This window comes from Canis lupus, chromosome 1 (genome assembly GCF_011100685.1).
Source record: "Canis lupus familiaris isolate Mischka breed German Shepherd chromosome 1, alternate assembly UU_Cfam_GSD_1.0, whole genome shotgun sequence".
NCBI classification, from domain to species: domain Eukaryota; kingdom Metazoa; phylum Chordata; class Mammalia; order Carnivora; family Canidae; genus Canis; species Canis lupus.
Window position 1 is genome coordinate 118,278,226 of NC_049222.1, and position 25,150 is coordinate 118,303,375.

General features: G+C 60.9%; 3 protein-coding genes across 12 annotated transcripts; 1 reads left to right on the top strand and 2 right to left on the bottom strand.

Annotated features, from left to right (window-relative positions):
* Window positions 1-28: 28 nt before the first annotated feature.
* Window positions 29-4,364, bottom strand: FXYD1 (FXYD domain containing ion transport regulator 1). Of its 2 annotated transcripts, NM_001195142.1 has the most exon segments (8): window positions 29-165; window positions 274-325; window positions 523-572; window positions 1,474-1,510; window positions 1,892-1,966; window positions 2,502-2,534; window positions 3,006-3,070; window positions 4,244-4,364. In NM_001195142.1, coding segments are annotated over 6 exon segments (279 nt in total). In that variant the 5' UTR covers window positions 3,067-3,070; window positions 4,244-4,364; the 3' UTR covers window positions 29-165; window positions 274-302.
* Window positions 4,365-7,006: 2,642 nt separating this feature from the next.
* LGI4 (leucine rich repeat LGI family member 4) lies at window positions 7,007-16,157 on the top strand. 2 transcript variants are annotated; one of them, XM_038529354.1, is made up of 9 exons: window positions 7,007-8,886; window positions 9,173-9,355; window positions 9,563-9,634; window positions 10,918-10,989; window positions 11,112-11,183; window positions 11,417-11,586; window positions 13,702-13,866; window positions 13,968-14,473; window positions 15,262-16,157. In XM_038529354.1, the coding sequence occupies exons 1-9, from the start codon at window positions 8,726-8,728 to the stop codon at window positions 15,574-15,576; spliced, it is 1,716 nt and encodes a 571-aa protein (XP_038385282.1). In that variant the 5' UTR covers window positions 7,007-8,725; the 3' UTR covers window positions 15,577-16,157. The 2 variants fall into 2 exon arrangements, with proteins under 2 accessions (XP_038385282.1, XP_038385283.1); XM_038529355.1 differs by having other exon boundaries at window positions 7,319-8,886; window positions 9,284-9,355.
* Window positions 16,158-16,741: 584 nt separating this feature from the next.
* FXYD3 (FXYD domain containing ion transport regulator 3) lies at window positions 16,742-23,377 on the bottom strand. Of its 8 annotated transcripts, XM_038529366.1 has the most exons (9): window positions 23,241-23,257; window positions 20,243-20,342; window positions 19,946-19,999; window positions 18,797-18,832; window positions 18,668-18,691; window positions 17,873-17,947; window positions 17,755-17,791; window positions 17,415-17,452; window positions 16,742-17,274 (listed from the first exon to the last, which is right to left on the bottom strand). In XM_038529366.1, the coding sequence occupies exons 3-9, from the start codon at window positions 19,983-19,985 to the stop codon at window positions 17,255-17,257; spliced, it is 270 nt and encodes an 89-aa protein (XP_038385294.1). In that variant the 5' UTR covers window positions 19,986-19,999; window positions 20,243-20,342; window positions 23,241-23,257; the 3' UTR covers window positions 16,742-17,254. The 8 variants fall into 8 exon arrangements, with proteins under 8 accessions (XP_038385294.1, XP_038385292.1, XP_038385295.1 ...); XM_038529364.1 differs by lacking the exon at window positions 20,243-20,342 and having other exon boundaries at window positions 23,241-23,345; XM_038529367.1 differs by lacking the exon at window positions 20,243-20,342 and having other exon boundaries at window positions 18,797-18,829; window positions 23,241-23,344.
* Between the last annotated feature and the right edge of the window lie 1,773 nt (window positions 23,378-25,150).

Consider the following 25,150-nt stretch of genomic DNA (forward strand, 5'->3'; position numbering starts at 1 on the left):
GAGGGACTGACAGATCCACAAAGCGCCGTCAAGAGAGAAAAGCACGTTTTATTGAAGTCTGGGCGGCAGAGAGGAGCCTGCGGGGGCAGGGCTGGGGAAGAGGGCAGTCCAGGTGGCGGTGGGCGCACAGGTGGTGGGTGGGAGGCATCAGGCGCCAGGGGAATCCTGTGGGGGTGACAAAGGTGAGAGGCAAGAGAGCCCCCCGGCCATCCCAGCCCACCCTTCGCCCCCTTCTCCTCCCCCCGCCCCCCAGCCTAGCCCGAGCTGCAGGACCTGGCTGGGTTCCATCGCGCCAGGTGTCTCTACCGCCTGCGGGTGGACAGACCTGAGGGGGAACACGGAGAGTCCGGGCGTCAGGAGGGGCACCCTAGCTCCTGCGGAGCGGGAAGCAGCAGGGGGACTCGGGGACCTCGGGTTTCAAAGCCAGCCCCTCCCACCTCGCACCCCGGGAGGGCCAGGAAAGGGGTTCTTGGAACCCGCCCTCACCCCCGCCCCAAACACTCGAAATCTCCCCAGACTCACGGCGGATGGAGCTGCGGAAAGTTCCCTCCTCTTCATCAGGTTCCCCAGTCCTGGCAGAAGGAATTGGGGATGAAAACGGAGAGAGGCAGCCGCCCCCTGGACCCCTCCCTCCGCCAGGGCAGCCCTCACTTCACAGTCCCCTGCGCTGAGGGCTGGAGATGGGCGAGGAGCAGGCTCGGGGGCCGCCAGAAAATCGGGCGCACCCAGGAGCGGCTTAAACGTGTGCCAGGGGGTGCTGCTCCCAGTGCCTCCCGGAGCGCAGGGGAAGAGACTGGAAGTTGGTGGGGGAGGGGCGCCGAGGGGCCTGAGCGCGGCCGGCCTGGCGACAGCCTAGGTTAGAAAAACCCAGAACCCTCATCTCCTCGTTGAGCGATCTTGGGCAAGTGGCTTCGCCTCCCTGTGCGCCGGTTTCCTCACCAGCAAAATGAGGTTAATAACAGCACCTACCTCCTACTAGGGGTGTGGGGAGCAGATAAGGCAATAAAACGGTATCTGGCGCGTGGCGCTAAATATTAGCTATTATTTAAAATGACATCCATGACTGTTTCAACATGGAGAAGGTGTTCATACGTTGCCTTAAATTTTTATTTAAAGATGAATCAAAGAGCTAGGAACAGGACTCTGAGCTAAACTGGGCCGCCAAGCGCGGTGATCTCATTTCGCCGTGGCTCTTTCACAGCACTTATCACGCTTTGTGATTTTATATTTGTGGGGCTGTTGGAGCCCACGGCCGCCGCCCCCACTGGGCTGGGAGCTCAGCCAGGCAGGGAGGGCAGTTTATTTATTCACTGGTCCCCAGGGCTTGGCTTGGGGCTTGGCACACATAGTAGGGGCTTAATACATTTTTGCGGAAAGGGCTCCGGCTGCGGGTCTGGTGGATGCCCTGCCTCACCCCCGCAGCGCCCCTCTAGAGCGAAAGTAGGTGAGTGAGATCCCGGAGGGGCCTCTTACCTCTGCTGCTGGTTGAATTTGCACCGGCACCTTCTGCCTGCGGGTGGGGGTAGGAGGAGGCCGGGATTCAGCTCCGGGCGGGCACGGAGCGGCGCTGGTGAGCCGCCTGGGGCTGGGGAGGGGCGGAGCCGCAGGGGTAGGGGCGGGGCGAGGCGGAGGGGCGGGGCGGGGCGGAGGGCGGGGCGGAGGGCGGGGCTAGGGCGGGGCGGAGGGCGGGGCGGCAGGGGGCGTGGGCGGGGCGAGGCGGAGGGGCGGGGCTGGGGTGGCAGGGGTGGGGCGAGGCGGCAGGGGCGGGACGTGGGCGGGGCTAAGGCGGCGGGGGCGGGGCGAGGGCGGGGCGGGGCGGAGACCCGCGGCGAGGCGGGCACGCACACCACGGCACCCGCGGGGGCTGGAGGCAGGGGCTGGGGGTACTCACTCAGGACGATGAGGATACCGAGGATGAAGAGGATCCCGGCGATGATGAGGCCTCCGATCCGCAGGGATTGGTAGTCTGTGGGCGGCAGGGAGGAGGGTGAGGGCAGGGAGGGGAGGAGGAAGGGGAGGAGGAGGGGGCGAGGAGGACCCGGGAGGGGAGAGGAGAACGGTGAAAGGAGGAAGTGGGAGCGGGATCAGGGAGGGAGATCAAGCGGGGTGCGAAGGAGAGGGAGGAGGTGGGCAGGGCAGGCGGGGAGGAGGCAGGAAACAAGGAAGTAGAGGAGGATGGTGGAGAGGGTGAGGGGACCGCAGAGGGGAGAGAGGGAGGCACAGCAGAGGATGAGCCATGAAGTACGCAGAGGTGACAGGAGAAAGAGACTCAGAGAGGGACCAAGTAGACAGACACACAGAGACACAGACAAGGGCAGATCAAAACAGGGAGTCAGAGAGCCAGATCTCTGAGAGACGCGAGAGACCGGAGAGTGACCGAGATACAAACACCGAGCCCGAGAGACAGGTGGACAAGGAGAAGAGAGGTAATGAGGACAGGACGGGCACACCTAGGCCATGCGCCCTCCCGGCTCCCCAGTAGATGCCTCTCCCTCCCTCACCGTAGGTGAACGGGTCGTGTTCCTGTGGCGCTTCTGGAAAGAGAAGGAAGTCAGAGGTTGGCTGCTTCCTGGGACTCTGCACAGGGAAGGGCGTAAAGAGACCCTCTGGGGGCTTTACTCCCGTGGGCTGAGAGTCTGCGGACCGCTGGGCCCTGAGCAGGCTGCCCACCCTCCCTGGGCCTTAGCCGCCTCATCTGCCCTGTGCTGGGTGGGGCAGGGGGCTCCTAACTGCCCCCGCTTCCTGTCTTATCCCCTGTTGTCAATGATTCTGTCATTTGAGGTTAGAGGCCTCCATCCCACCATCCGCCTTTGCCTGACCTTGCATCCGCTCCCCTGCCCCAAATACTAGCTGGTGTTTGGGCCCACGCGAAGTCCCCAGTTTCCTGGTACCCCAACTGACTGGGTGGAGGTTGGAGTCTCCAAGTTGGTTCTCTTGAAGGGCTTTCCCCTCCCTGGCCTCCCTTGGGGCTGAGGTGGGTTGTGGGCTACCCGCCCTAGACTCACCTGCGGTGGCCATGGTGAGGAAACCCACACAGAGAACCAAGATGTGGTGGAGAGGTGCCATCGTCCTGGGAGGCAGCAAGGGTCAAGAAATGTGTTCCTCGTCTCCCTCACCATTGGGGCTTGAACCCAAGGGGTTAAATCAGAGTCCAGGGGCTTAATTCCAAAAGCACCCATCATCCAGCTTGGCCACTGCTTCATGTGGACACGGTGTCCCCAAAACAAACCACCGTGGGGGTGGTACGACACACAGCGAGGGCAGGGGTGAGACACACACAGCCCACCGGGGTCGCCCAAGGCCTGGGCCTCCTGACAGCGGGCCCCAGGTTCCCACACCTACCCCGTGGGAAGAGCAGGATGGCTCACCCCACCAGGTGGGGAGACAGACGCACGCCGTGAGGGGTGAGCGACACTGCAGCCCAAGACACGCCCAAGGGCCACCTGCCCACACACAGGGCCTCGCTGTGTCCGTGTAATATCCCGGCTCCCCTGGCCTCGGCCGCTGGCCGGCTCTCTCCTGACCCCGGGTATAAATATCTCCCACTTCACCCTGGAGGAATTTGCCTCACACAGGCCACCATGGCAACAGCCTTCCTTCCCCCACTCGGGGGTCACGCACAACTCTGCCGGGGTGAGGCCCGGCTGCCACATCGCTACAGGCTGCCCCTGGGGGAAAGGCCACCCCCTTCTCTTCTGGAAATGTTGAGAACAAGGATAAACATCCCCTCCGCCTGCCTCTGGGTGACATCTCTCACAGGCGGACACCACCAGGCGAGTGGCATGAGGCCCAGAGCAGCGGGGCTGAGAGACGGAAGACAGATGCCAGGGCCAGGGACACACACAGACACACAGACACACAGACACACACACATACGCAATGGGGCTGGAATGGAGACAACGCCTACTCCCCAAACCTCTGGTTTGAGCAAGACATGGGGTGGAGACACAGTCACTAAAACGATACTCTTCATCTGAGCCTCCAGTGCCCCCCAAAAGTGACGCCACCCGACCTACACACATCAGTGCTCAAAACCCACCCCAGCCTGCACACGCAGCAGCAGGGGAGGGGGAGTCGCACCCACACTCGGCTCCTGGGGAACCCCACGGCCGTCCCAACCACACTCCCTTCCTCTTGGGTCTGGCCTGCCTGGGAAGCCACGGGCTGGCCACTCCTGCTCCCAAAATAGGTGGCGTGGCCAGGCCAGGGGTGAGGCCTGGGGGGGAGGGCAGGGGACGCTCACCCCAGTCAGGCTGTCCCCTGCTGAAAGAAGGCCCCCAAACGTCCGGCTGTGCCGGGGGTGAGCACTTTGGACCCCCTGGCCCAGAGCTGGTCCTGCGCCGCCCTCAGCGGTCTCCCCTCCCAGCCCCACCCCACCCCTACCCTCCCCAACCGGCAGCTGTAACTGGAGCCCGGGCTGGAGGGGGGCCAGGGGGCGGCCCCCAGCCCAGACCGCCCTGGCCCGCTAAGTTAACTCTCTCAGCTCAGATGGAGGAGCCAGGGCGGGATCGCGGGGGAGGGTGCTGGCAGCTCACGGACACGCACCCGCACCCACGCAGGCAGGCACCCACGCTCCGCCCCCGGCGCCTCAGAGAGCCTCTGCCCTGCGGTGGGCCGGTGGGTGTCGGGGATTTTCTGGGAGGCTCCCCGGGCATTGGGCCGGTCGGGGCCTAAGGTCACCCTGTCTGAATGCTTCGGAGCCCACTGACCCCTGACCCCAGCGTTCTGCGGAGACCTGGTGGGCACCGCAGGGCTGTTGTGGGAGCATTTCAGTGTGTGTACGTTGTCTGCTGCTGACGGTGAGTTCACCCAGGAGTGCACACCACACACACACACACACACACACACACGCGCGCGACTCCATTTACATAGACAGAAAATCAAACATACGTATGTGCTCCTACATACAAACACAGAGACAGACACACAGAGGATAACACCCGTGGAGACCCCAAAGACACACCCGTACAGCCGATACTTCTTACACCAGTCACAAAACACGGACAGATACATTTGTATACGCATGCCATACACACGCGCGCACACACACATGCACATTCGTTCGCATGGATGCCCCTACAGAGACACAAAGACCTAGCCACGCAAGTGTGCACCCTTACAAATGGCCACACCCTTGTGAAGACGCACTCACAAATGGCTGTACAGAAACACACCAGTACACACACCGCACATCAATACATTCAAAAGCACAGATGCCCACCAGCCCTCCCACACCGTTTCCGAGATGCGAAGGCCCACAGACCATGTACATATGTACGTGGGTACCTGCATATACCTCTGCGGGTACAAAGAGAGACAGAAACTCTGTCAAGGACTCAGGTGTAAGACGAGCCACTCTTACAACCACAAAACACACACAGACACACACACACACACTGTGTTCATACCCTCATGCACGGGCAAATAGGACATAGCTGGCCACTCAGCCATAGGCAGACAGGTCTACACCTGGAGGGGGGGCCAGGGGGCGGCCCTTGTGTTGACACACTTGGAGACACCACCCAATGTGTGGTGATGTGTTTAACCCCAAACCCCCCCTTTCCTGATCTCATGTGGCCTGTAGGACTCTCTGGAGAACAGCACGTGGTGTCCTCACAAGCGGGCCAGATTCGTAGGTACAGGTGACAGAGAAACCTGGGGCCAGGTCTGAGCTCTGCCGCTGGTGGTTGTGCGACCTTGAGCAGCCCATGTGACCTCTCTATGCCTTAGTTTTCTGTCCTATAAAATGGAGAAATCACCAAGAGCGTACGTAAAACGCTGAGGCAGGCTCAGAGGCCTGTGAACCCAACACAGTCCTATTATGAACCCGTTTTAGAGATGAGCAAAACAAGGGTCAGCAAAGTGGAGCTAATTCTCCTGAGGTCCCTGGTGGTTAAGGACAGACTCTGTAGGACGCAGTTTCAGGGGCAGGTGGACACGCTCGCACTTGGCTCAGGCATAGCTAGTGCTCACACGATACGTGTGTGTGCATGTGTGTGTGTGTGTGTGTGTGTGTGTACTGCCTCAGAGGAGCCTCAGAGGTGGCTTTGAAATGCACCCTCATCCCTGTACATCTGAGCCTCTGCCCCCCGTGGCCCTGCACCCCTGGGTCACCAGCAGGCCTTGGTTAATGATAACCAGGATGTTTATGCAGCCGTGGGGAGGGCTGACAGCGGAGCAGGGAAGTCAAGCAGGGCTGGGGGCACCCGGCCAGCTGCAGCCAGTCCTTGGCATCTCCTCCTCACAAGGCCGACAGCTCCAGAGTGGAGCAGCTCAGCCACTTCCGTGCTAGGTGACGTTGGGCACATGACATAACCGCTCTGAGGCTCAGTTTCTCCTGCTGTAGCACAGAGGTAAAATCGCAGTCACCTCAGAGGGAAGCTGGGATGATTATCTGAAGTGATCCATGGACAGCATGTAGAACAAAGCCTGGCCAACAGTAAGTGACTAAAAAAAAGGTTAGCTAGCATCACTGTCGTCATCGCCATTCTCTTTGCAAACCCAAGTGAGAACGCTGCTGGCCAGGGACGCTGTATGGATTTACGCCTGTGTCCCCCCTGTGTCCCTGGCACAAGTTCTTCATCTTTGCAAAGGCTTTGGAAAGAAGTTTATCACCTCTGCTTTATAGCCGAGGTAACCAAGTCCCGAAGGCCTTGCTCAAATCACAGAGCCATTCCGGGTGCAGGACAAGCGCTGGGATCCAGAATCCACCTGCAGGCCTGCCGGCCACCGTGGGGGGCCCGCCCTGCGCTGGCCCACAAGCAGGGGCCACCGCCCCCCTCATCTCATGGACAGTTCTACACACAGGGGAAGTGGGAGCACCAATTGCCCCACTTGACAGGGAAACTGAGGACCAGGGAGCCAGATGACTTGCCGGAGCCACGCAGAGCTGAGTCTGTGATCCCTCCTGAACTGTGCTGGAGCCTCCTGACCTCCGAGTCTTCTGGGTGTGCGTGGCCGTAGCCAGAGAGGCTGTGTGTTTTCCTCAGGGTGGGGAGGAGGGTGGGTTGGTCTAGTTCGGTCCAGGGCCATGAAGTGAATCGATAAACCTCTTCATACCTCATTTTTTCCATCTGCAAAGTGGGGATCAGTAGTATGACTCCCTTCACAGGGTTGTTGTGGGAGCTGATCACATTCGTGGTAAGTCAGGCACACAGCAAGGGCTCAATGATTATTAGTACGACTATTTCGGGTTGGGTACAAGTGTCATTTATTTCTTTTTCTTTTTTTAGTTCTTTCTTTCTAAAAGGCTTAATTTCTTTATTCTCGAGAGACACACGGAGAGAGGCAGAGACACAGGCAGAGGGAGAAGCAGGCTCCGTGCGGGGAGCCCCACGTGGGATTCGATCCCAGGACCCGGGGATCACATCCTGAGCCGAAGGCAGATGCTCAACCGCTGAGCCACCCAGGCATCCGTATTTATTTTTCTTACTTAATGGACAGAATCTATCCAAATTGCTAAAAGCTTAGTCCAAATGAAAATGACCAATATCCATGAGCTCTGGTCCCCCAAGAGGGAACACAAAGTCACGCGGAGAGGCCCTGGAGCTGGCTGCTTGGGCTCCAGAGCGGGCCCTGCCCCAGTCCCTAACCCAAATCTCAAGTTGACTTGACCTCCCTCCTCAGTGTTTCCATCTGTAAAACAGCCACGTAAGAGGATCAGCCTCAGAGGGTGCGGCGAGCTCAGCATGAGCTGAGAGACGAAGTGTCAGGACAGGGCCTAGCGCAGAGCCAACGCCGAGGAAGGGGGTGGCATCCTCACCATCGGTTTCCCCTGGAGTCGGCTCCTTATCCCAGTGGGTGGCTGGCACTCAGGGGGTTAATATGAGGCGGGGCCGCGGCTGTGGGCTCGGGGCAGGGCTACTGTCCCGCCGAGTGTGGCCACCAGAGGGAGCAGCTGGCCCCCTCTGAGGCTTGGGGCCCGGCTCATCACACCCTCCAGGGAGGGGGCTGGCTGGGCGAGCCCAGGATGGGACCAGCACCCCCCCTTCCCCGGGGTCGCTCCTGCCACCCCACCCCCACCTGCAGAGCCATCCGGTCCCCACCCTGGTGACATGCTCCTCACACTCCGGGTGCGGTGGAGCGGGAATCTGGGGAGGGGGCCGACTGAGAAGGGTCAGGGCAGCTCCGGCCCTTGCAGCCCCTCCCCTCCCATGGGGCCATCCAGTCCCTTCCTTAGGGCCGCTCTTCCTATGGCCTCTGACCCCCTCCTCCCGCCGCGGCAGTGCCCAGAGGCGCACCCGGTGCCCCAGTGAGTCCCTTTCCCAAACCTCCAAGGAGAAGGGGCGTGGGAGGAAGGGGAGAAGGGGAATTGGAAGGGGCGGTGAGAAATAAAGACACCAGACAGAGGGACACACACACACACACATACACACACACACATACAGGCCGACAGACCGACAGAGACAGAAACAGAGAGAGACAAAGAAACAGAGATAGAGAGACAAACAGAACTAAAGACAGAGAGTGGGAAGCGGACTAACTCACTGAGTCAGAGAGAGAGAGAGAGAGAGAGAGAGAGAGAGAGAACTAAGAAAATTAGCCGCCCAGGGCATACAGGAAGAGAAGGCAGCTGAGGAGAGACGGAGAAGGGAGAGACCCGGCGGCCGTGCTGTGCCAGCCGGCCAGATGGGGGGCCGCCCGGCGGGGCGGAGGTAGTGGCCCGAGCCACCCACCGCGCGGGTGGGCAGCGAGCAGAGAGCGGCGGCCGCAGGGGTGAGGGGGCATGGGAGGGGCGGGCGTGCTGCTGCTGCTGCTGGCCGGGGCCGGCGCCTGGAGGCCCCCCAAGGGAAAGTGCCCCCTGAGCTGCTCCTGCTCCAAGGACAGCGCCCTGTGCGAGGGCTCTCCGGACCTGCCCGACAGCTTCTCCCCGACGCTGCTGTCACTGTGAGTGTCACAGTGGGTGAGGACCTGGGGCCCCAGGGGCCGGGGGCAGGGCGTGGGGGGTCCCCGAGGAAGCCGGGACCCTCCAGGATCTTGGGAGGTGGGCAGCAAGGGCTGTCGGGATGCCTCGAAGGGAGCTGCTGGGATGTGGACAGGAGCCGAAGGGAAACTCCAAAGCCCAGGGCAGCATTTGGGGCTCCAGGTGGGGGGCGCGGGGCGGCCGGGGTTGGGGGACTGGATGTCGCCAGGATCCTTGCCAAGTGAGGAGGGCCAATGCCTGTTTCCCTAGGATGGAAAGGAAAGACATCCAGGGTTGGGGCGGCGTGCCAGTGTCCCCCAGACAGGAGACGGCTCTGGGGCGGGACCGGAGCATTGGGGTGGTTTTCTCCTCCGTCCCCAGCTCACTCGTGAGGACTGGAGTCACCCAGCTGAAGGCCGGCAGCTTCCTGAGGGTGCCCACCCTACACCTGCTGTGAGTGCGGCTCAGCTGAGCCGAGGACAAGCTCGAGGGAGTGGGTGGGTGTTGGCACAGGTGCGTGGGGGTGTGTGTGCACAGAGGTGTACGTGCACGTACAGGTGTGTGTGACCGTGTCCATGAGGGTGGAGGTTGGGGGCCAATGTTTAAATCTCATGGGGTGCAGTAATTTGGGGGAAAAAACTCTTCTTGCTCCCTTGGCAGCCTCTTCACATCCAACTCCTTCTCGGTGATTGAGGACGATGCCTTTGCGGGTCTGTCCCACCTGCGGTACCTGTGAGTGAGGCCAGGGGATGGGGACAGGGGTGGGGGCTTGGGAGAGGAAGTTGTGGGGGGCCATCTGAGGCTCCGAGAGTAGACGCAGGTAGGGCCTTATTGGCATGGGTAAGGGGAGTGTCTGGACAAGGGTCCCTCTGGAGGGCAAGAGGCCTGGCGTCTTGGGCTCCTGCTCAGCTGTGTGATCCCGGCCTGCTCACCTCCCCTCTCTGTGCCACAAGATCCACAGCCCCAAGACTGTTTCTGGCTCTCTACCTGACTTAGGGGAGCTCAGGGAGAGTGAAAGAGGCCAGAGATAAGGAAATACTTCAAGTGAACAGGAAACAGCTCTGAGGTGGTGGTGGTGGTGGTGGTGGTGACAGTGTGACAACACCAGCATTGGTGTCGGTGTCAGTGATCATGGTGTTGATGGTGATCCTGTCGCTGCTGCTCACAGGGAAGGGGTGACATTATTAAGGACAATGAAGTGGGGATGATGTTGGTCACCATGGCAGACCCAATGGTGCTGGTGCTGGTGCTGGTGCTGGCAATGAAGTTTGAGGGGCTGGTGTTGCTACTATCAGTGTTGTGGGTGTTGGTAATTACAGCATCGGTGTCGCTGTTGGCAACGGCTGTGGGGGACGCTGGTATTGGTGCAAGGGCAACGTTGCTGGCCCCGGGTTTGGTGGTGATGATGGAGGTGTTGATGTGTATGGAAGTTGTGGCGGTGGTGGTGCTGGGGGTAACGGTGACGTTGGTATTGGCAACGCTGGTACCTGTGCCGAAGCCTTCGATAATGGTGGCAGTGTTGGTGATGACGGTGGCAGTCCTGTTGGGGCCACCGTGAAGGCTGTGTTGCCGGTGACGCTTATCAGTATAGCTGGGTAAGGCTTGGCGACGATGCTGTTGGTGTGGACGACGGGAGTGGGTGGTGATGCTGGCTGGTGGCGGTGGTGGCACAGTATTGTATGGATGACAGTAACAGTCATTGGCACCGGGGGTGGTGATGGCGACAGGGGCACGGGTGTTGGTCAGATGGATGACGGTGGAGGTGCTGGCGGTGATACTGGAGCGAGTGCTGGTGTCGGTGGTCCTGTGGTGGCAGTGGTGGTGATGCGGTGGCAGTGCTCACTGTCAGGCTGGCAGTGAGCCCAGGGTTAGGTTCTTGGCTCCTGGGATGATAGTCTGGAACCTTGGGGAGGAGAGTTTCCTGGGGAGGCTTCGGTGGGCTGAGTTTCCCCAAACGCTCCGGGGCCACCGCAGGGACCCGAGGGCCTCCCCCTCACCCCACCTTCCCTCCACAGCTTCATTGAGGACAATGAGATTGGCTCCATCTCTAAGAACGCGCTCAGAGGACTTCGCTCACTCACACACCTGTGCGTGCCTCCCCCACTCGCTCACCAGCCCGCCCAGACAGCCCCCAGCCCCAGCCCCAGCCCCCAGGGACACAGGGGAGCCGGGTAGCTGGTGACAGCCCCTCCTCCTCTCCTTCCACCAGGAGCCTGGCCAATAATAATCTCGAGACCCTCCCCAGATTCCTGTTCCGAGGCCTGGAGACCCTAACTCATGTGTGAGGCTCAAGGGGGCTGGGTGGCTCCAGGGAGTCTGGGGATGCTGGAGAGGGACGGGAATGGCTGTGCCCACTTTTGGTCGACAGAGATCAGTATGCGATGGTTCTTCCGTATTTTTCACACACCGCCTCTGGGGCCCCATCCTGAACCTTCGCCCGGGGAGGGGGCGGCAGACGTGGCCTCCAGGGGGGTGGAAGCCAGGTCGCAGCCCCTCCCCGGCCTCTTGCCCCAGGGACCTCCGCGGGAACCCGTTCCAGTGTGACTGCCGTGTCCTCTGGCTGCTGCAGTGGATGCCCACCGTGAATGCCAGCGTGGGGACCGGGGCCTGCGCCGGCCCCACCGCTCTGGCCCACATGCAGCTCCGCCACCTGGACCCCAAGACGTTCAAGTGCAGAGCCATAGGTGGGGGCTTTCCCGGCAGGGTGGGAGGGACCGCAGGGGTTCCAGAAGAAGGCGGGAGATCAGGGGAATGGCTCCCAGGGCTGGAGGGCTCACCTCGCTCCCTGCTCTGCTGTTTCCCAGCTTGTGAGACCCTGGGCATGAGCATCGGCTCCCTGAGCCTCAATTTCCTCATCTGTAAAATGGAGGTAATAAGCCGTGACATAGGATTGCAGCGAGAATTCAGTGATGCATCCACCCACGCCCGCATTTGGCGCAGAGCCTTGGATGGGAGGCCCTCACAAGTGTTCACTCTGGTGGTTGTTATTCATATAAAAAATGACCGTTTACAAATACTTGCTATGATACTTGCTATTTTGCTTTTCCATAAATACGTTTTGGCACCTTTATGGGTCCTGGGCCATGCAAGAGGCACAGCAGGGATGAGGATGGCCCCGGCTCTTGCCTTCCCGGAGCCCGCAGCACAGAGACGGTGGAGAGTGAGAGCCCAGAGTGCTCAGGGCTGGGGTGGGGGAAGCCCACCTGCAGGCGCCCCGAGCCAGGGCCAGTGCCAGGGGAAGGTGGAGCGGGAGGGCCAGGGACGGCTTCCTGAAGGAGTGGGTATTTGAGATCAAATCCGAAGGCTACTAATATAATCATCAATTCTTACCATCATCTCAGTGTAAGACGTGTTTTTGGTTTGTGGGACTCCTAGAACCAGAGAAGTTAACTTAGGGTCACAAGCAGTCACTGAGGGCCACTCTGTGTCCTGCCCTGTGAGAGGCGATGGGCGCACCATGGTAACCCAGATGGCCGTGGGCCCTGCCCTCAGAAGCCCTGGTGGGTGAGGACATAGACATTAAACAAAATCCTGCTGAAACAAATGTATGCTACATGTTGTGCAAACCCAGGGAGCGATGAGGGAGATGAAGGGGACGGAGCGGTCCCACCTTCCACGGGGCATCGGAGAAGCCTTCTCTGAAGAGTTGGCTTTACATCCAGATGTAGCTCAGTGAGGTTCAGAGGGAAGGGCACTCAAGGAGAGAGGGAACAGCATGTGCAAGGGTCCTGAGGCAGCAGACAGTCTGTCCAGCGTGGGGGACTGAGTGAAGGGAAAGACACAGGTGAGGCTGAAGGCAGCAGGGGCCTCACTGTGTAGGACTTTGAAAGCCCACAGACAGCAGAGTGGACTTACTAAAGGCTGGGGGAACCCGCGGGGGGTTTCGAGCAGGGAGAGGGGGTGATGATATGATGGACGTTTTTAATAGACCCACCTTTGCGTGGGCATCCTTGGTAGCTCGGTTCGTTGCTTCAACCCTGGGGCCTGGAAACAGGGCCTGGCACATGGAGTGGGGTATTATAACCAGGAGTCCATCACCTGGCTCTCCCCTCGCGTGCCGGGCCACCTTGGTGCATCAATACTGTAAAAGCTAAGTTGCTGTAACAAAGAGGCTCGAAATACCACGAATTAAAGACGACCGAAGGGTCTGAGGTGAGCAGTCCAGGCGGGTGGGGCAGCCCCCGGGTGTCGTCCTGGTTTTCTCGTGGTTGAAACAGAGTTGTCGCACATCCATCTGCCAGGTCATGGGGAGAAGGGGAAAGAGACCAAGTCCAGGGGAGCCGTTGCCAAACGAGCGAGCGAGCATTGCCCCCATCACTTCGCTCTTTTCCGCTGGGGACCCGGCCTGGACATGGCCACACCGAATATCAGGAGGGAGGCGTCGGGGGCAGCGCTGGGATAAGGTGGCCTGCAGCTGGCCAGCTCTGCGCCCCAGTTCTTTCATGGAAGGGGGGAAGGATGGATCGTGCTGCGCAACCGGCTGCCTGAGCCTCTCAGCCTTAGCTCCCTCGTCTGTAAAACGGACGCAATGGGATGTCCCCCAGAGGGAGCTTGGGGAGGTGAATGAACGAATAACCAATGGTTCCTAAGCAATTAGTTGATGACAGGCAGCTTAGGAAATCAAGGATCACCATCTTGTCGGGACTTGATCCACCAACCTGATAGAAAGATTCCGCTGTAAGTCCCGCTGGGGCGCACACCGCAGTGGTCCTCGTTGCAGAGATGTGCAAACTGAGGCTCGGCGACGAGGGCCCTCGGGGTCCCCCGGGGCCTGCCTGACTCTCTCCCGCCACCCCCAGAGCTGTCCTGGTTCCAGACGGTCGGGGAGTCGGCGCTGGGCGTGGAGTCTTTCTCCTACCAGGGGGAGCCCCACATGGTCCTGGCACAGCCCTTTGCCGGCCGCTGCTTGATCCTGGCCTGGGACTACAGCCTGCAGCGCTTCCGGCCCGAGGAAGAGCTGTCCGGTGAGCGCCCCGCCTCCGTCCTCCCCGCGCCCCACAGCCGCCTGGTGGGCCTGCCCCTGCTGGCGGCCTAACCAGGGGCCTGCTCCCCGACGCCCCCACAGCGCCCTCCGTGGTGTCCTGCAAGCCGCTGGTCCTGGGCCCGCGCCTCTTCGTGCTGGCCGCCCGCCTGTGGGGGGGCTCCCAGCTGTGGGCCCGGCCCGGCCCCGGCCTGCGCCTGGTGCCCACCCAAGCCCTGGCCCCGCGGCGGCTGCTGCGGCCCAATGACGCCGAGCTCCTGTGGCTGGACGGGCAGCCCTGCTTCGTGGTGGCCGACGCCTCCAAGGCGGGCAGCACCACGCTGCTGTGCCAGGACGGGCCCGGCTTCTACCCCCGCCAGAGCCTGCACGCCTGGCACCGGGACACGGACGCCGAGGCCCTGGAGCTGGACGGCCGGCCGCACCTGCTGCTGGCCTCCGCCTCGCAGCGGCCCGTGCTCTTCCACTGGCTCGGGGGCCGCTTCGAGAGGCGCACGGACATCCCCGAGGCCGAGGACGTCTATGCCACGCGCCACTTCCAGGCTGGCGGGGACGTGTTCCTGTGCCTGACGCGCTACATCGGGGACTCCATGGTGAGGCTGGGCCTGCTCGGGGTGGGGGCCAAGCCGAATCCCCTCGGGGCTGGCTTTTCAGCGCCGGCCACCTGATGTGGACTGGTCTTCCGGCACTGACCCCGCCTTGCACGCAGGCCTCCAAACTCTGACCCCACCTAATGTACTGATCCTTGACGTCTGGCCACCCCAACACCGACTCCAAGACCACTATGACTCCTCAAGGCTGGCTGACCATAAGCCACTTCCTACCCCCAACCCTGACACTGGCCCCTAACCCCAGCTCTGTAACAATGACGCACTCTAAGACTTACATTTGGCCACAACCACCACACGCTGGACCCCCCAAGGCTGAGGGCCCACCCCCCTCTGGCATTCCCCTTCTCGGGTGAGGAACAGCCAAGTGGAGCGCTCTGGGCCTACAAGGCTGAGTCAGGCGTTCACAGGACACGTGTGTAGGGAGCAGACTGTGGGTGCAGGGATGGGAGTGGAGAGCCCAGGGAAGAGCCTGCCGTCACGGAGGGAGGTGACTGTGGCGGGGCGGAGTGCGGCCAGAGGAGACGGAGAAATAGACACCCTCATAGGAAAAACCGACGGATTCTATGTGGGGTGCGAGGGAGAGCGAGGGAGAGGCCAAGAACGACCTCGAGTCTGGGGTCTGGGCAGCTGGGCGGTGACAGGTGTGAAGGTAAGAAAGCTGTGGGAGTTTAGGGACCTCCAGGCCGTTCCAAGTGCTCTGAAGCCCCGAGGACAGGGGCAGACCCGGGCCTCCTGGGCCCCAGGCCCTAACCAGCGGCCACACTTCACAGGTCATGCGCTGGGACGGCTCCATGTTCCGCCTGCTGCAGCAACTTCCCTCGCGAGGTGCCCACGTCTTCCAGCCCCTGCTCATCGCCAGGGACCAGCTGGCCATCCTGGGCAGCGACTTCGCCTTCAGCCAGGTCTTCCGCCTCGAGCCTGACAAGGGGCTCCTGGAGCCACTGCAGGAGCTGGGGCCCCCAGCCTTGGTGGCCCCTCGCGCCTTCGCTCACGTCACCATGGCCGGCAGACGCTTCCTCTTCGCCGCTTGCTTCAAGGGCCCCACACAGATCTACCAGCATCACGAGCTAGACCTGAGCGCCTGAGACCCGCGGGGGCCTTGGGCATGGCCCGGAGGGAAGGGGGCACCGGCGGCGGCAGTCCCAGGCCTCTGGACACCCCCCTGGACCGGCCTCCTGGCCCTCCTCGGGGTGCCGGTGCCTGCGAGGTCCTGACCACAGGCCAAGTTCAAGGCGAGAGCGGGCCCTCCGGTCTGACGCCACGCCTCTAAGGATGACGTGGGGGCTCGGGCCGGGGCGCTGCAAGGAGCCGGGGTGCAGAGCCCCACGAGGTCCGGAAGCGCCCGTCCCGCCCGCACCCACCCTCCCGGCTCCCAGGGACAGGGCCGAGGCGCAGCCAGCCGTCCCCTCCCCTGAGCGCAGTCCGGCCAATCGCTTTTAGCGCCCGCCTCCGTGACGTCACCAGTCGCTGGGCGGGGTTCCCCGCCGGGCTTGCTGAGGGCCTCTGCTGCCTGTGCGCATGCCCGCGGCCGAGGCGGAAGCCCAGCGTGTGGGCCCTTTGCGCGTGCGCGGGGAGCAGGTGGGAGAGCGGGAGCTGCGGGTCTCCGCCGAGGGGCGGGGCTGAGGACCGGAAGTGTATGAGCTCAATAAACGCGCTGTGCACCTGCCGCGCTCGTGGGTGGGGATACTTGGGAGACGGTGTTTCCTGAGTGGCCTGGGCGGGGGCGGGGGGGGAGTGGTGTCCCAGCTCCTGGGCTGTATCATGGGGGGTGGAGGGGTCCCGGGGGTGCATCTTGGCTGCCCTGGTGCGCATTCGCTTGCCCCATGAGTGTGAGCTCATGGTTGGGGTGGGGCGGGGGGAGGTCATGGGATGTTCAAGGGATTCTAGGGCCTTATTAGGGGACAAGTCGCTGGATTATTGTGGGTCTCGGGGTCCTGTCTCAGGGCATTGTAGGAGATCGTTTTGGGTGTTTTAAAGGGTGTTTTAAAGGCATTTCATGGGGTGGCCCTCGGAGGCATCTTGGAGATCGTACTGGGCATCGGGGGGGTTTCAGAGGAGTCTGTGGCTCCTTGGAGGTTCTCACACCATATGGCCACTATATATTAGGAGTGCCGTGGGGCATTATTTAAAGGCCTCGCGGGGACAGTTGGGTATTAGGAAGGGTTTTCTATAATAAAGTGGGGTCTCGGGGGTGGGTAGGAGGGTCATGCGGTCTTACTATTAAAATCATAAGCTCTCTGACTACTCATATCATAGTAGGAACATCCACATCTTTGTTTTCCTGGGATGGTCTCAGTGTCCCCTTGAACGTCCCAGCAGTGCATCTGGTTAGAGCTCTCTTTCACCCCCCAAAGTGTCCCCCATTTGGCTACTAGAAAAATCTTAAATTGTGCTTGTGGTTCCCCTAGCTTTGGAGGCAGAGGGTGGGCCGCATGCCACTCAGCAGGTCTTGGGCTTTTCCCAACAAGGAGATTCAGCTTCCAGCTTCTGCACCAGCTGCCAGTGTGCATCCACCTTCCAGTCCTCAAAAGCCCACCCCCGTGTACACATAGGGAGTCTTGAGGCTCTTTGGACAGGAGGCGAGATCAATGTTAAGGATACAAATTGAACAAAAAGACCCCTCCGGAGAGAGGTAAGATGAAGCCCTGGCAAGGTGGTCTGAGGCAAGAAAGGAGAATTCTATCCTGGTGTCCGGGCTCCTGTGCAGGGCCAGGACTTGAGGGAAGAGAAGGGACCTCTATGTCCTTTTGGGATGATGCATCCTCAGCAGTTCTGGGCAGAGCCTGGGAGAGATGATGGGTCCGCTTGTGAGAGCAGATGGAGTCTTTTCCCCAAGGCACGTGCGCACACGTGCATGCACACTCCCACGCGCCCACCCCTCCCATCCTGTGTTCCCTGCACGCCCATTCTGTTCCTGTCTTACCTGGAGTGATGAGAGGTGGGGCGTCCCCCGGATGGTGGCTAGGGAAAGAAAAGTGGTGAGATCTGTATCCACCCACCTGTCCTCTCCCTCAAGCCTAGAGGATTCTCAGCTTGCCCCTGACATAGCTTCCTGGCTATTTTTCCTGGAATGGGAGCAAAGCTTTTCAGGATTCAGGGCCCTCTGAAGACTATCAGCTCTGAAGAATAAACCTGGGAAATCTTAGTGGCGGGAATTCTCCAGGGCAGAGCTGGGAGGCCTCTTTCTGCAAGATTTAGCTCTTTTCACCGGTGAAATGTGTTCACTGCTTATTGTGAAGCGGGCAGCAGGGAACCCATCTTACCTGGGCTTCTGGCTGAACTTGCATTTGCATTTCCCACCTGTTGGGGGAGAAGGAACGGTTGGGGGGAGGGGACCCACAGCCCTGCCCTGCCAGCTCAGCCACCAGGGTCCCCACTCACTCATGAGGACAATGATGCCGATGGTGCACAGAACCGCGGCACAGATGAGCCCCCCGATCCGGAGCCTCTGCCAGTCTAGGAGAAACCCAGAGGAGGCGATCGATGCCTGCCTGTGTCCTCCCCAGCCCAACCTCCCTCCATTCGACAGGTAGGTATCGGGCGCCTTATGACGGGCAGGGAGCTGGGGACACGGAGCCGAGAGGACAGCAGCCCCCCAGCCCTCCCTTTACCCAACAAACAAGCGATAAGAGATTTAATGGAAGGTCAGGTGGAGATAAGCTTATCTGTCTGAAGACAAATAAGCAGAGCCAGGGAACAAAAAGTCAGAGGGCAGCTCTTTTAGGGAGGGTGGTCAGGGAAGGCCTCTCTGGCCAGGGACCCGAGGAGGCAAGGCAAGGGGCCATGGCAGAGGGATCAGAAGGCACAAAGGTCTGGAGGCTTGGAGTGTGTCTGCTGTGTCTGAGCAACAGCAGGGAGGCCACCCAGGCGGTTGTCGCAAGGCGAGCCTCCTCCCAGCAGTGGATTTGAACCCTAACAACGGCTCCTTGTGAACCGCCTGGCTTCCTGTGTGCGTCTCTCCTGCTGGAAGGGAACCTTCCCAAGGACCAGACTGGCAGGGCTCGTTCCTTTTATTATTGTCGACAGTTCAGTGCCCGCCCCCCATCCCTGCCTCTTCCTATCCTCACCCCTGTTTCACGCACATCAGACCCCTGCCCGACCTGTGGGGGCCCCTTGGCACAAAGTGGGGTGCGGGGAGGGGGGTAGTGGCGGGGAGACAGCGGCACTAATTCTCACCATAGTAGAAAGGACTGTCTTTATCTGCAAGGAAAGAAAAAAAAAGAACATGAATCCAGGACAACAGCCAGGAGGGCAGGGGCGCGGGGAAGAATTTGGGGGCGAGCCCAGTGGAGTTGTCCGACTCACCTTCTGGGTCGTTGGCCTCCAGGGCAGGCAGGCCTGCTGGGAGAAGCGGGAAGGAGTGGGGATGGCCATGCTGGCCCCAGCAACGCCGGCAAGCAGGGCCGCAGAGCCTCGGGGGCCTTGAGAGAGGGTCCCCTGGTGGACAGTCACCCCCCACACACACACCTGCTGAGGGCACAGGGGTCTGGCCCCAACCTAGGAGATGTGGACTTCCCCCCAACCCCACCCCTGTGAGCCCCACCCGAATGCTGCCTCCCTAAATCAGTTTTACTCGGGGTGTCTTTGGACCACCCCTCCACCTGGTGCTTCCAGACACCTGGCTAACCCTGCCTCCTGCAGAAACGGAGCAACATTCTTGTCACGCTGACAGATGGTACCGGTTCCCATCTCAGAGCCTCGTCCACACCGCACCTGTTCTGGTGGGTGCTCACCACTTCCTTTTAGAGCAAATTACTAATTATAAACCCAATACACTGTATTTCAAAGAAATGCAGCTTTCCATCACTACCCTGAATGGAATGCCAGTCTTGCCTAATGTAAGGGATAAAAAATACAATAAAAGCAAAGGACTAGGATTACATTCTGGCCAGAAGCAGCAGGCTACCTGAGCTCTGGCCCTAAGCTCTGTTCTTTTTGTCAAAGGGCCATTAATCAGTTTTAATTATATTTAAAGCACAAGCACATAGTGCTTACTCCGTACTAGGCCCCGTTCTAACCGCTTTTCACATACTAACTTGCATCATCCTCACGACGACAGTACTAGGTACGGACCAGTATTGTCCTCATTTTTACAGCTGGGGAAATTGAGGATTCCTGTAGCTGCTGCATCCACTAAGCTCCCAGTTACCTCTCCTAATAAGGTGCTGGGGAGGTGGTAAAGACACAGCACACAGGGCTGAGCCGTCCCATCAAGGAGGCCTCAAGACGGTGACTCTGCAGCAGTGTGAGCCGCTGTCTCCGTGTGTACTTTGCAGCCACCGGTTCCCCCTCAAGGAGATGCTGTCCGGGTAGTCACCACCCCACAGGGGAGGCAGAAAGCACCAGAGAGAGACACACATACGCGCGCGCGCGCACACACACACACACGTGGGGCTTTGCCACCCCTCAGTGGAGGGGTTTGGGGAAAAGGCGGCCTGGGGCACAGGTGCTCACCTGCCAGGAAGATGAGCAGACTCAGGGCCACCTCTTGCATGTCAGCGAGCTGGCCTGGAGGGGTGTGGGGGGTGGGGAGGGTCCAGCTTTAGCAGGGCCTCTGGTTCCCGATCCCCTCCTACTCTGCTCCCACCCAGGGTACACAGCTCGTCCCGGGGCAGAAAGGCTGGCACTAACCACCACCCCCGCCACCACCCCCCCCCCCCCCCCCCCCGGCTGGAAGGTAAGAAGGAGCCGCAGAGTACAGGGGGGTGGGCGACAACGGAGACCTGGCAAGGAGCCGCAGTAATAACTCACTGGACACCGGTTTGGGGCTTTACGGGAATCGCCCTGGTGACCAAAAGAGGGAGGCGCTGTCTGCTGCCAACCCCATCTTACGGTTGGGGAAACTGAGGCCCTGAAAGGTTAAAATGGGTGCGCAGGGTCACCTTGCCAGGGAGCAGGATTTAAAGCAGCCTTGGCTCTGCAGCCGCTGTTTGTCACTCAGGATTCTCAGGGCCTCGGGGTGTTTTGGGAAACGGGATATTGGGAGCCAGGTGGCAGGAGGCCCGGGTTCCCGGGTGTGTCTCCCAGAGACAGCTCGGAGCTTGCCCGCCCTGCCCGGGCTCTGCAGACCTTGGGCTGGGCCCCGGGTCAGGCCGGAGCTGGCTCCTTAGGCTGCTCAGAGCAGGATGTGCAGAGGAGAGCACTGGAGCCTGGGGTGGAGGTGGTGGAGGTGCGGGGGGGGGGGGGGGGGGGGGGGGGGGGGCCAGAGCAGGGAGGAGCCACCTGGCTGCAGCCCCAGTCCCATCTGTCTCCACAACCCTGGAAGCCCTGGTTTCTGTACTGCCCCAGCCCCTACCCCTGCCCCTACCCCTGCCCCAGCTCCACCCCCTGCCCCTGCCCCAGCCCCAGCCCTTACCTGTGCCCCGCCCCAGCTCCTGTCCCTGCCCCACTTCTGCCCCTGCCCCTGCCCCAGCTCCTGCCCCTGCCCAGCCCTTACCCCTGCCCCTGCCCCTGCCCCAGCTCCTGCCAAGCTCTTCCTGGCAGCCATTATTTCCTCTTTCCCCAGATAGGGCTGTGCAGCAAAAAGAATCCCTCCGTCCCTTTCCTGGTCTGGTATCAGCCCACCCTGCCCCCATCCTGAGTGCCTGAGATAAGCCCCATCTCTCTGTGCACCCTCCCATGTCCTCTCCCTGCCCCCGCCCCAGCCCTTGCCCCTGCCCCTGTCCTGCCCCTGCCCCTGCCCTAGCCCCTGCGCCAGCCCCTGCGCCAGCCCCTGCCCCTGCCTCTGCCCCAGCCCCTGCCCCTGCCCCAGCCCCAGCCCCAGCCCCGGCCCCGGCTCCTGCCCCTGCTCTTGCCCCAGCCCCTGCCCCTGCCCCTGCCCCTGCCCCTGCCCTGCTGCCAAAAGCATACACTGTCAAAATGCTGACAGCCAGAACTCGCCTGTCCTCCGACCCATCCTGTGCTGGGCACTGCCCAGCGACCTTGCTGTGTCTTCACCCATTGCACCCCCTGGCACCCCCGGAGGTGATCTGTCCCAGCCCTCATTTCACTGAGCCCCTGGACGTTCCCTGCTCCATCCCCAGGATCCTCTCTACAGCTGAAGAGAACCACCCATCTCTCTCGTACCCCCCACGTAACCCCCACCTCGAGTTTCTTTCTCCTTCCTGCCTGTTCTCACACACTCCTCCCTGTCCCTGTGCCCACTCAGGTCCTGGCAATCCTCTCAGCGGTTAACCCCCTACAGTGGACTCAAATGCAACCATTTCTTGCAGGAAGGGGCCCGTAGCTTTGGGGAGCATTACTAAGGCATTTAGGACCCCAGAGATTGGGGAGAAGAGCTGGAGCGGGTGTGTGGGCAGGACAGCCTGGTGGCTCAGGGCGCAGGTCTGTAGGAGGACCACCTATCCTCTAAAGCTGCCTCGTGGGCACCTGGGTGGCTCAGTGGTTGAGCATCTGCCTTCAGCTCAGGTTGTGATCTCAGGGTCCTGGGATCGAGTCCCACCTCGGGCTCCCTGCATGGAACCTGCTTCTCCCTCTGCCTATGTCCCTGCCTCTCTCTGTGTTTCTCATGAATAAATAAATAAAATCTTTAAAAAATAAATAATACATAAAGCTACCTCGTGAGGCTTTGTCACCCGAGAGGATGCCTGCGTAGTGAGAGCTAGGGCCTACTTGAGCGGTTACCCCATGCCAGGCACTGGTCTCAGCTCTTCACTCATAGAATCTTCGCCGCTCAATGATGTTGGCACCGTGGTCACCCCACGTTGCTGCCACGGCCTTGTAACCCCTGCTCACTCAGCTTAGTGCTGTCTGCTTCACCCAGGGCCCAGAGTCCCTAGCTCTGAAACCTCTTCCCATGGAATGCACCAAGTCCCCCCGGCTGTGAGGGCTCTGTTACTCCCCATCCCCAGGGCCTGTCCAGGCGTCCCCGGCACAGGGGAGACCTAAGGGTGATCTCAGCTGCACCCCAGCCCCAGGACAAACTTTCCAGCCTGGCTCTCCTGCAGTGCAGGCTGCCCTCACCTTCCCTTCCCGGCCCAGGCTGCTGTTGGAAGGGGCCCTGAGCTGCTCCCGAAGGGACTGTAGTTGGTGTGAGGACTTGGAGATGATGACAGCCTGCAGATGGGGGCTCTGCACACCCCTCTAGGCTCCCTCCCTGCCCTGCAGGTCCCAACACCAGTGCGATGGCCGGTTCCACCGTCCGCGCTCTGCTGGCCTCTCCATGACGGTGGCCATCAAGCCCACGCAGAATGACTCCCCCATGTCCCTGGAATTTCCTACCCAACTCCCCACTTTATAGCTTCCCCAGGAAGCCACCATCCCCTTTCCTGAGAAGCTCCAGGACCCACACTCCTCAATCCCTAGATACCCCAAGTCCACCCCGCCACCCACGCATCCACTCTGATACCCTCAATCTGGCCCTGATCCACCTGGATACCCCCGTCCACCCAGGCACCCCTCTCCAACGCTGTCCACCCAGATACGCCCAACCCAGATGCTTCTGGTCCACTCTGACACCCGCGATCCACCCAGGCACCCCGCTTCCACATGTGGACCTTACCCTCGTCCCAGCTCACTCACCCAGTCCCCTCAAGGCAGAATGATCAGGGTCAGGGGGACCCCCGATCAGGCCAATGGAAGATGCTTTGTCTAATCTCCTGCCTCCTGCTCCTTGCCCCCCCCTCCCCGGAAAAATCCTTGCAAGGAGGAAGTTCTAGTTAGTGTCTTTAACAGAGATCAGTGGGAAAGCTGGAGTGGTTTGGGGGCAGAGCCAAGAGGGTGTTGGAGGGAGGGGACCCCAGCCGCTCACCTGTGTGGCTCCCCAGAAGGCTTGGAAAGTTCTGGGAGAGAAGGGAGGGAATGCAGCTGCTAAGCCTGAGTCCTGCCTTTATCCGCAGCTGCCACGCCCTAGGCAAACCTGGGCAGGTAGAGAACAAGTCGGACTCCCTAAAGCTCTGGGGCTCTCTCACCCCATTCCTGCTCTTAAAGAGACAGCTCCCACATCCTTCTTCCCAGCCAGGGTGCTCCCTGAGGTCCCCAAGGTCACAGCAGCCTCAGGTAGGCGGAGGGGGCATACGATGGGCTGGATTCTGCTCCTCACATCAGGACAGGGGGCTTTCTTCAATGTCTCGCCCCCGTGGAAGGGACCTGGAAGGAAGAAGGTTGAGGTCTCCAACAGCAAAGCTTCTGTCTGGAAGAATGGTGGGGGGAAGGCGAGGCACTGGGGTGATAATCTCATGTCTATCACTTAGATTGTGTGCTACACTTGGTCCAGGAGGGCTTGGTGGCAGTTTCAGGATATCTGAAGTCCCTTTCCAGATCGCCTGTTGCTTCCGACCCCTTGAGGGTCAGCAGATGATGCTGATAGGACCAAGGTCATGAGGTGGAAGGTGGTGACAGGAGTGGAAGGTGGGCGCCTTCGGGCTTTAGACTATGACCTCGCTCCCAAGTGCCCAACGTGCCCTGGAGAGATTGGGAACTGGTTTCTGAGCATCGGCAGACCTTCCTAGCTCGGGCTCTTCCCGAGGGTGCTGGGAGCCAGATGCCTGGGTCCAGGCCGAGGGCGTTGGGGTGGAGGCTGCCTCCCACTCCGGATAAGGCCATTGCTCAGTGGTGCAAGGCCCCCTCCCTCCCTCACCCCTCCTGCCCCTCCTCCTCATGGCATTCTTTCTGGCTGGGGTCTGTGTAGGCCCCCACATGGTCCTCGTTGGGGTGCCCCCTCCCCCTAATTCTGCCTTTTTAGACAGAGGGACTTTTGTCTGGGGGCTGGATGGAGAACAAGGCGCCTTTGAGTGGCTGGCGGAGGATTGGGGTCATGGGGAGGGGCAGGGCCAGGAAAGGGGTGGCTCTGCACTGGCCACCAGCTGGACTCCAGGCGACCCCCAACACCATCTCGGGGCAGGGGAGGAGGGCTGCAGGAGCCAGGCCAGGGAGAGTGCGGAGTACAGGATGGGGAAAGGGAGTTTCCGAGGTCAAGACTCTGCTGGGGGTTGTCTGCTGGGGGTTGTCCGCAGGGCAAGGGAGAAAGGACCCCCCCACTTCCTAGCAGGAAGGGCTGGGGAAGCAAGGAAGGCAAGCCCAGATACATGCTTTCTTTATGTGGCTCCCTCAGGCAGTTTTTCAATCCCAGGCCTTAGACTAGGACAAGGCCTCCCCCGCCCTGCTCCCATCAAGAAGTCCCTACAAGGAGTGGAGGGGGCACTCGGGGTGAGAGGCTCCATCAAAGTGGGAGGTTCAGGGGGAGACAGAAACAGTCAAGGGAGGCCTGGAGGGGATGATCCCAGTGCAGCTAAGGGGGTCTTTTGTCTCGGGGAAGACAGACTCTCTTGCCCAGACTTTCAAGATGCAATGTCCCTGGGAAGACCCCCTAGGTGCTCTTGGGGGTTGGGTGGTGTCTCCCTCTGCTGGGAAGTGCAGGAACTGCAGGCATCAGGGAGAAGAGGCCTGCGCTCAGGGCTGGACTGTCCTTTACCTGGGCCCGCTTCTGCAAACTGAGATGCCAAGGGGGCCTGGCAAGGATTGTGAACGAGTGCAGCAGGACGGGCACGAGACCACAGGGCGCGCTGGCAGCTGGGCAAACGGGAGAACTATTGTCCTGTTTAAAAGGCAGCCACCCACGGGATCCCTGGGTGGCTCAGGGGCTGAGCGCCTGCCTTCAGCGCAGGGCGTGATCCTGGAGTTCCCAGGATCGAGTCCCACATCGGGCTCCCTGCATGGAGC

What these genes read in the sequence shown, in the direction of transcription:
- LGI4 (XM_038529354.1), top strand. Translation starts at nt 8,726, where the DNA reads ATGGGAGGGGCGGGCGTGCTGCTGCTGCTGCTGGCCGGGGCCGGCGCC. An exon ending in GCCCGAGGAAGAGCTGTCCG is followed by an intron (nt 13,867 to 13,967) that starts GTGAGCGCCCCG and finishes ACGCCCCCACAG; the next exon opens with CGCCCTCCGTGGTGTCCTGC. An exon ending in GCTACATCGGGGACTCCATG is followed by an intron (nt 14,474 to 15,261) that starts GTGAGGCTGGGC and finishes CACACTTCACAG; the next exon opens with GTCATGCGCTGGGACGGCTC.
- FXYD3 (XM_038529368.1), bottom strand. Translation starts at nt 19,985, where the DNA reads ATGCAAGAGGTGGCCCTGAGTCTGCTCATCTTCCTGGCAG. An exon ending in AGACAGTCCTTTCTACTATG is followed by an intron (nt 17,948 to 18,667) that starts GTGAGAATTAGT and finishes GGTTTCTCCTAG; the next exon opens with ACTGGCAGAGGCTCCGGATC. An exon ending in AAGTTCAGCCAGAAGCCCAG is followed by an intron (nt 17,453 to 17,754) that starts GTAAGATGGGTT and finishes TTCTTTCCCTAG; the next exon opens with CCACCATCCGGGGGACGCCC.